The sequence below is a fragment of the Euleptes europaea genome, chromosome 1, assembly GCF_029931775.1.
Source record: "Euleptes europaea isolate rEulEur1 chromosome 1, rEulEur1.hap1, whole genome shotgun sequence".
Classification (NCBI taxonomy): Eukaryota; Metazoa; Chordata; class Lepidosauria; order Squamata; family Sphaerodactylidae; genus Euleptes; species Euleptes europaea.
Window position 1 is genome coordinate 177,426,137 of NC_079312.1, and position 8,971 is coordinate 177,435,107.

The 8,971-nt window shown below is 50.3% G+C and overlaps 1 protein-coding gene and 1 non-coding gene across 2 annotated transcripts; one reads left to right on the forward strand and one right to left on the reverse strand.

The window, feature by feature from the left end:
* Window positions 1–730: 730 nt before the first annotated feature.
* On the reverse strand, window positions 731–5,113 carry LOC130478146 (myoD family inhibitor-like). Its single transcript, XM_056850279.1, has 3 exons — window positions 5,014–5,113; window positions 2,967–3,197; window positions 731–1,002 (listed from the first exon to the last, which is right to left on the reverse strand). The coding sequence occupies exons 1-3, from the start codon at window positions 5,111–5,113 to the stop codon at window positions 731–733; spliced, it is 603 nt and encodes a 200-aa protein (XP_056706257.1).
* On the forward strand, window positions 2,559–2,630 carry TRNAV-GAC (transfer RNA valine (anticodon GAC)). The gene has a single exon. It is a non-coding gene; the product is annotated as a tRNA-Val (tRNA).
* Window positions 5,114–8,971: the final 3,858 nt, after the last annotated feature.

Consider the following 8,971-nt stretch of genomic DNA (forward strand, 5'->3'; position numbering starts at 1 on the left):
AGGGATACATTTGGGTGCTTATGTGGATATCGAGCAAGAGGGAAGGGCTTGTTTGGTGATGTCAACAGGGCCCACTACCATGCTTTGTAATGAGGAGGGGATTCTTAAAAGAGCAGACATACCACATGCACGTTCAGTCGAGTCTAGGACCAGGGAGGGCATCTGGGCCTTTAAGACAAGAGTTTCCAAGTCCCTCTTTGCCACCGGTGGGAGGTTTTTGGGGTGGAGCCTGAGGAGGGCGGGGGTTGGGGAGGGGGCTTCAATGCCCTAGAGTCCAATGGCCAAAGCAGCCATTTTCTCCAGGGGAACTGATCTCTGTCGGCTGGAGATCAGTTGTAATAGCGGGAGATCTCCAGCCACCACCTGGAGGTTGGCAAGCCTACTTGGCGGGCACCAGGAAAGGTGTTGGCGGGCACCACAGCACCCACAGGCGGCATCTTGGGGACCCCCTGCATTAAAGGAACAGGACATTTTTTTCTCCATGCCAGTTTGTAACCATAGTAGCAAGTAGGGTTGCCAGGTCCCTCTTTGCCACCGGCGGGAGGTGTTTGGGCAGAGTTTGAAGAGGGCAGGGCTTGGGGAGGGGAGGGACTTCAATGCCACAGAGTCCGATTGCCAAAGCGCCTTTTTTCTCCAGGGGAACTGATCTCTATCGTCCGGAGATCAATTTTAATAGCAGGAGATGTCCAGCTGCAGGTTGGCAGCCCTATTTCAGCCGAATCCCCAGAATTCAAGCCGGGAAGCAGATGGAACAGCACTCCAGGCAGATCTCCAGGCAGTCAGAAGAACCGCAGCAATCCTGCAGCATCCCACACCCAAAGCCGCAGGGGCAATTCCCTCCGCCGGCTTCCCCGCAGCAGCAACACTCCGCCAGGGATTCCCCGCCGTCCCCACTGCAGCAAACCTTCAGGCATCCCCCGCAGCCCAAGCAGTCCAGGGCGAGCGAGCAGAGGGAGACGAACTCGCAGAAGAGGCAGGCGAGGGCACAGTGGGCACAGCAATCTGCAAAAAGAGGGAAAAGGTTAGGGACGGGGAGGAAAGAATCTGGGAATCTTGCCACAGAAGAAGAAGAAGAAAGAAGTAGGCGAAGAAAGGAGTGGAAGGAAGAAGAAGAAGAAGAAAGAAGAAGAAGAAAGAAGTAGGCGAAGAAAGGAGGAGAAGAAGAAGAAGAAGAAGAAGAAGAAGAAGAAGAAGAAGAAGAAGAAGAAGAAGAAGAAGAAGAAGAAGAAGAAGAAGAAGAAGAAAAGTTGAACTTCTCAGATCTGGACTCAGTGAGGGACCCATTCCTCCATATCCTTCAGTTAAAGAGAAGAAGAGGAAGAAGAAAAAGAGTTGGTTTTTATTTGCTGACTTTCTCTACCACATAAAGAAGAATCAAACTGGCTTACAATCCCCTTCCCTTCCCCTCCCCACAACAAACACCCTGTGTGGTAGGTGGGGCTGAAAGAGCTGTGACTAGCCCAAGGTCACCCAGCTGGCTTCATGTGGAGGAGCGGGGAAACCAATCCACTTCACCAGATTAGCCTCCGGCCCTCTGCCGCTCATGTGGAGAAGTGGGGAATCGAACCCAGTGCTCCGGATCAGAGTCCACCGGTCCAAACCACCGCTCTTAACCACTGCACCACGCTGGCTCTCAGTGTGCTTGGACCACAGCGCATAAACGCCAGCCTAGGCCAGTCCAAAGTTTGCTTACCAGCCACAAAGATCCCAGAAGAAGATGAGAATTAGTACGGCACGTCCTTAAGAGCCTGGGGGTTAGTCAGTGATAGCACAGCTCCGAAATTTCTAAGGCCAGTTCGATGCAGTCGCCAGCCTGGTAGCAACACTCCACGACAGTCCCGTCGGTCCCACAGCAGCAGCAGCAGCAGCAGCAGCAACGGGGGTCAGAGCAGAGCCCCAGAAGCAGCGAGTTGCAGCACTGCAGGGGAGGGCAGGAGCAGAAACACCCGGGAAGAAGAGTCAGGAGGTCAGAAAACCGGCAGAAGAGGCAGGCCAAGAGGAGGGTGGCACAGAGATCTGTGGAAAGGAAAGAGAGCGTGAAGACAGACGCAATGCGTTCAAAGTGGAGAGAAGAATCATAGAGTTGGAAGGGACCCCCAGGGTCATCTAGTCTAGCACAATGCAGGAAATTCACAACTACCCCCCCACACCTCCAGTGACCCCTACTCCATGCCCAGAAGAAAAAGGAGGAAGAGAAGCAGAAGAAGGAGGAGGAGGAGCAGCAGGAAGAGGAGGAGGAGGAGAGTTGGTTTTTATATGCCGACTTTCTCTCCCACTTAAGGAAGAATCAAGCTGGCTTACAATCCCCTTCCCTCCCCCTCCCCACAACAGACACCCTATGAGATAGGTGGGGCTGAGAGAGCTCTAAGAGAACTATGATTAGCCCAAGGTCACCCAGCTGGTTTCATGTGTAGGAATGGGGAGACCAACTCGGTTCACCAGATTAGAGTCCGATGCTCATGTGGCGGAGTGGGGAATCGAACCTAGTTGAGTAGACAATACTGATTTTGATGGACCATGGGTCTGATTCGGTAGGAGGCACCTTCATGTGTTGGGGAGGGGCCGTGGCTCAATGGTAGAGCATCTGCCTGACATGCAGAAGGTCCCAGGTTCAATCCCCGGCGTCTCCAGTTAAAGGGACCAGGCAAGTGGGTGATGGGAAAGACCCTTGCCTGAGACCCTGGAGAGCCGCTGCCAGTCTGAGTAGACAATACTGACCTTGATGGACCAAGGCTCTGATTCAGTAGAAGGCAGCTTCATATGTGTTCATGAGACTTCTTGTGCCCCTCTTCTTTAAAAGTCTACCTGCAGGTGCGGTTTCCCACTCCTCCTCTGTCTTGACCCTGCTTGGAGGCTGCGCTCACCATTCCTCAGAATGGCCAATTTGTCTTCTGTGACCCCCAGACGCTTGCCTCCTGCCCCAAGCCGGCTCAGCCCTGTGCCCCTCTTGGCACACAAACACTCACCATCTCCTGCCACCTCCTGGATCTGAGAAGCGGTCGATTTGCAGCTCTTCCGGCTGCCTTTGGAGCCGATGGAAGCGGTGGAGCTGACGCGCTGCTTCCCCGGCCCCTGTGGCTGCTGCCTCACGGAGCCCAGGGGACCCCCGAAGCCGTTGGTGTAGACAGGATGGAGGGCAACTTTTCCAGGCTGGAAAGGGAGGCTGGCGATGCCAGGGTTGGCGGGACGAGGGAGCTCTGGAAGGAAATGAGGCAGAAGGTTGATACCGGTATGCACATAGGGTTGCCAACCTTCAGGTATTAGCTGGAGATCTCCCGAGATTACAACTGATCTCCAGCCGATAAAGATCAGTTCCCCTGGAGAAAATGGTCGCTTTGGCAATTGGGCTCTATGGCATTGAAGTCCCTACCCTCCCCAAACCCCACCCTCCTCAGGCTCTGCCCCAAAAACCTCCCGCCAGTGGCGAAGAGGGGCCTGGAAACCCTATATGCACACCCTGTATGGAAGGCTAATACATCCCGCAAAAGAACAAGCAGAAAGTATCCCACAAGCAGAAAGTTCTTTAGTCTTATAAATTTTGCAGAATATATTGGGCTCAGAGTCAAATTGGAATACACCCCAACACACACCTGGGTTGTTATATTTCTTCTATCAACCTGTTATACATGTTGTATTGTATACTGGTGAGGAGGAGGAGGAGAAGGAGAAGAAGAAGAAGAGTTGGTTTTCATATAAGAACATAAGAAAAGCCATGATAAACCAGGAAGCCAAGCAATGTGCAGGTGGACAGGTTTTTATATTCTGAGTTTCTCTACCACTTAAGGAAGAATCAAACCGGCTTACAATCACCTTCCCCTCCTCACAACAGACACCCTGTGAGGTAGGTGGGGCTGAGAGAGCTCTAACAGAGTTGTGACTAGCCCAAGGTCACCCAGCTGGCTTCATTTGCAGGAGTGGGGAAACAAATCCAGTTCACCCAATTAGCCTCCGCCGCTCATTGGGAACAGAGTCAAATTGGAATACCTCCCTACACACACACCTGGGTTGTTATAATTCTGCTATCATACTGTTATACATGTTGCATTATGTATTGGTGTGCATTATAAGTGATGTTATTAGAAGACGAAAGTGCTGTGGAACGCAGGCAGGATGGTGCTGCTGCAGTCGTCTTGCTTGTGGGCTTCCTAGAGGCACCTGGTTGGCCCCTGTGTGAACAGACGGCTGGAGTTGATGGGCCTTGGTCGGATCCAGCAGGGCTTTCCTGATGTTCTTATGGAGGATGGGGCTATCCATGGCTACTAGTCATGATGCATACCTAATCTCTCCAGGATCAGAGGAGCATGCCTGTTCGGTGCTGTGGAACACAGGCAAGATAATGCTGCTGCAGTCATCTTGTTTGTGGGCTTCCTAGAGGCACCTGGTTGGCCCCTGTGTGAACAGACGGCTGGACTTGATGAGCCTGGGTCTGGGACTTGATGAGCCTGGGTCTGATCCAAGCTTTGGAAATACACAGGATTTCCCCATCAAGTACAACACAACAGTTCCCCTCCCTCTAATAAATTCTCAGCTACAGAGAAAGCAAAAAGGTTGGATGCAAACGCCAAACTAGGTAGTCATATGGATCGGGGATTTTTAAGAGACTTCTGAGGATGTCACCTTTCACTTGAAATCCCTTAGATGTATTTACCTGTGGCTAAGAAACACCCAGGAGGGAAGGCGCTGTGGTAAATCTCAGATTGGGGAAGTTAAGCAAGGCCAGTTCTTGGAAGGGAGACCACCAAGGAAGGCTCTGCAGAGGAAGGCAAGGGCAAACCACCTCTGCTTCTCCCTTGCCTTGAAAACCCCTTGCTGGGGTCGCCATTAGTTGGCTACGACTTGACGGCCCTTTACACGGTGCTTGGTGATCCATTATTGCTCGCCATAATGGATCACCAAGGGAAAATGTTTTTTCCCGCGCATGCGCCAAAGGGAATTCCCAGGGCCTGAACAATCCTTTAGGTTTCCTGGAATCTCGAAAAATCTACGCCGAGGAAGGGAGTCAAAAGTTCTTACCAGAGACCGGAGCGACTTTGGGGGAGTCCGCCGCCCCCCTACTGGATTCTGCATTTCTTCCATCAGTCCCACCAGGTACATCTGAGTTGACAGCAGACATCTGGGGACTGAAAACGTGGAGAGGATGGACTCAGAGTGACCGCTAGGTTAGAGGGTGCCCAGCAGAATCCACGGCCTGTTCCTTCAAGCGTTGGGGCTGTGGTGTGACAACATGTAGAAGAAGAAGAGTTGGTTTTTATATGCCGACTTTCTTTTCTTTATATATATATAATTTTTTTTATTGTTTTCCTTCATTTAATACATCCATGTAAAAATCAACATTTAACACTAAAAGTTAAAAAAAGTAATAAGTAATCTGTAATAAACATATAGTGACTTCCCCCTCACTCTCTTCCACCTACAAATAAAGTGTATATACTTTTGCTGATTGAGCTATGTAATCCCCATATTAATTAATGAATATATATTTATCTTATCTTATCTAATGTTATTCATTCTGTACCTTAATATGTAATCGTAATAGAGAGTATATATGAGAGATTAAATCAAAGAATATCCTTTAAATGGTTTCATCAAAAATTGATTTTCACAATAAATTCTCCACCCATTCCCCCAGAAATTGTACATTATCGTTCTGATTTATCAAAGCTGTAAGTTTCGCCATCTCCGTCAGTTCCAGCATCTTATTTATCCAATCTATTATATGCCGACTTTCTCTACCACTTAAGGGAGGCTCAAACCGGCTGACAGACAACCTTCCTTTCCCCTCCCCACCACAGACACCCTGGGAGGCAGGTGGGGCTGAGAGAGCTCTAACAGAGCTGTGACTTGCCCAAGGTCACCCGGCTGGCTTCGTGTGGAGGAGTGGGGAAACCAACCCAGCTCTCCAGATCAGAGTCCACCGCTCCAAACCACCGCTCTTAACCACTACACCACGCTGGCTCCCAATACTGACAATATGTAATAATACAGGGGGAAGAGGATGACCTGAATGGAACTTCTAGGCTTCTTGAGTGAGAGAAAGCTGCCCCGAAAAGAGGAAAAGGCTAAAAAAGCAAATGCAGGGATACTCATATAGTGACCTATCTCACAGCATTATGGAAAAGATGACTGAGAGCCAGCATGGTGTAGTGGTTAAGAGCAGTGGTTTGGAGTTGTGGACCTGGAGGTCAGCAACCCTACTTTGAGGTAGGTGGGAAGGGTTGCCAGCTCTGGGTTGGGAAATACCTGGAGATTTTGGGGGCAGAGCCTGAGGAGGGCGGGGATTGGGGAGGGGAGGGACTTCAATGCCATAGAGTCCAATTGCCAAAGTGGCCATTTTTCTCCAGGTGAACTTCTCTCTATCAGCTGGAGATCAGTTATAATAGCTGGAGATCTCCAGCTAATACCTGGAGGTTGGCAACCCTATTACTGACCCATGGGGTGACATCACATCCCCATGTTTACTAGGCAGGCCAAATGCTATAAGCCAGCTGCAAAACATTTGGAACTAAGCCTGTTGAATTTTGTCAAAGTCAATGATAACCGTATGGCATGGATTTCAGTGTAATTTGGGTTAGAGATAGGGTTGGCCAGGTCCCTCTTCGGAGGTATTTGGGGCGGAGCCTGAGGAGGGTGGGGTTTGGGGAGGGGAGGGACATCAATGCCATAGAGTCCTATGGCCAAAGCATCCATTTTCTCCAGGTGAACTGATCTCCATCGGCTGGAGATCACTTGTAACAGCAGGCGATCTTCTGCAGTTACCTGGAGGTTGGGAAATCAGTACAGGAGCGAAAAATACTTAAGTGCAAAATATTTATATGCTACAGTGTCTAATACAATACGCACTCATAAATACACAAAATGAACCATTCATACAGATATCAAATATACAGACCCATCTCTAGGCTCTATTTGATATAACTGTATGAACGGTTCATTTTGTGTATTTATGAGTGCGTATTGTATTAGACACGGTAGCATATAAATAGTTTTTGCACTTAAGTATTTTTCGCTCCTGTACTGATTTCCCAATCTCTTGATACTAGTACAGTGGTGTCTCCCCCGTTACCTGGAGGTTGGCAACCCTAGTTAGCGATCAGGTGGTAGGCACGCAGCCAAGAGCTGGGCCGGTGCAGAGATGAAAGCAGCCAGGGGCTTCAAGGTGAGGCGGCTGCTGGGTTGTGGTTTCCTGAGCTTTCCCCGTCCTCCCGACCAACCCTGCCAGTTCAAAGCCCTGGGAGGGGGGAACAGGAAGCAACAGGCCCATTAACCTCCCACCCCACTGAGGCTAGAATAACAGGGGAAGGCAAAACAGCAGGAACAAAAGGGTGGGAGGTGGGAGGGAGCGTGGGCGCCTGGGTAAGGGGATCGAGATGGTTTAAATGGGCTGAAGCAGGGGAGGGGAGCAGACAGCCAGCTTTCTTTCTTTCTTTCTTTCTTTCTTTCTTTCTTTCTTTCTTTCTTTCTTTCTTTCTTTCTTTCTTTCTTTCTTTCTTCCTTCCTTCCTTCCTTCCTTCCTTCCTTCCTTCCTTCCTTCCTTCCTTCCTTCCTTCCTTCCTTCCTTCCTTTCTTCTTTGACCTCAATAGCTAGAGGAGTAGCAGGACGGCAGTTTCAGAACTTAAGATCTTAGAAGTTTTGTTTACTAAATGGTTACGGTTGCCAACCTCCAGGCACTAGCTGGAGATCTCCTGCTATTACAACTGATCTCCAGCCGATAGAGATCAGTTCCCCTGGAGAAAATGGCCGCGTTGGCCATTGGACCCTATGGCGTTGAAGTCCCTCCCCTCCTCAAACCCTGCCCTCCTCAGGCTCCTCCCCAAACACCTCTCGCTGGTGGCGAAGGGGGACCTGGCAACCCTATAAACGGTTGGCTATTACACAGCCAATTCTCACATTGCAAAGACCTCATGTCTTGCCCCAGGTCCTGTTAACCTAGGGTTGCCAGGTCCCTCTTCGCCACCAGTGGGAGGTTTCGGGGCGGAGCCTGAGGAGGGTGGGGTTTGGGGAGGGGAGTGACTTCAAGGCCAGAGTCCAATGGCCAAAGCGGCCCTTTTCTCCAGGTGAACTGATCTCTATCGGCTGGAGATCAGTCGTAATAGCAGGAGATCTCCAGCTACTACCTGGAAGTTGGCAACCCTAAACATTTAGTAAACAAAACTTCTAAGATCTTAAGTTCTGAAACCGCCCTCCTCAGGCGCCACCCCAAAAATCTCCTGCTGGTTGCAAAGAGGGACCTGGCAACCCTAGCCGGGGCTCAATGGTAGAGCATCTGCTTGGCATGCAGAAGGTCCCAGGTTCGACCCCCGGCATCTCCAGTTAAAGGGACTAGGCAAGGAGGTGACGTGAAAGACCTCTGCCTGAGACCCTGGAGAGCCGCTGCCGGTCTGAGCGGACAATACTGACTTCGATGGACCGACGGTCTGATTCAGTAGAAGGCAGCTTCGTGTGTTCATGTATGTGTTCACATATGGATGACTGATAGAGGGAATTTTTTTTCCAGGGGGGGCACAGATCAGGGGAAGAGGGAGCTATTGGGATTTTCTGCCTCAGTGCCCCACCCACAACTTGGGGTAGCCCTAGATAAAGCTGAAACCGTACACAGCTCTTAAAAACATCCCACAAGACATCCTCTGCCCCCCACCCCCAAAATAAAAAAGGGGAGGAGTGCATACACGGCTACATCTCAGTGTACACTGCAGCGCATAAATGTGTGTGTGTGTGTGTGTGTGTGTTAAGGGCCGTCAAGTCGCTTCTGACTCATGGCGACCCTATGAATGAAAGTCCTCCAAAACGTCCTATCTTTGACAGCCTTGCTCAGGTCTTGCAAATTGAGGGCTGTGGCTTCCTTTATTGAGTCCATCCATCTCTTGTTGGGTCTTCCTCTTTTCCTGCTGCCCTCGACTTTTCCTAGCATGACTGTCTTTTCTAGCGCATAAATACAGAGATGCAAATGCACAAACCTCCAGAGAAACAGCT

Excerpts from the sequence above, each read along its gene's own strand:
- LOC130478146 (XM_056850279.1), bottom strand. The coding sequence starts at position 5,113 with ATGTCTGCTGTCAACTCAGATGTACCTGGTGGGACTGATGGAAGAAAT. Across the intron at positions 3,198-5,013 it reads CAAAGTCGCTCCGGTCTCTG|AGCTCCCTCGTCCCGCCAAC; the intron begins GTAAGAACTTTT and ends ATTTCCTTCCAG. Across the intron at positions 1,003-2,966 it reads CCAGGAGGTGGCAGGAGATG|ATTGCTGTGCCCACTGTGCC; the intron begins GTGAGTGTTTGT and ends CTCTTTTTGCAG.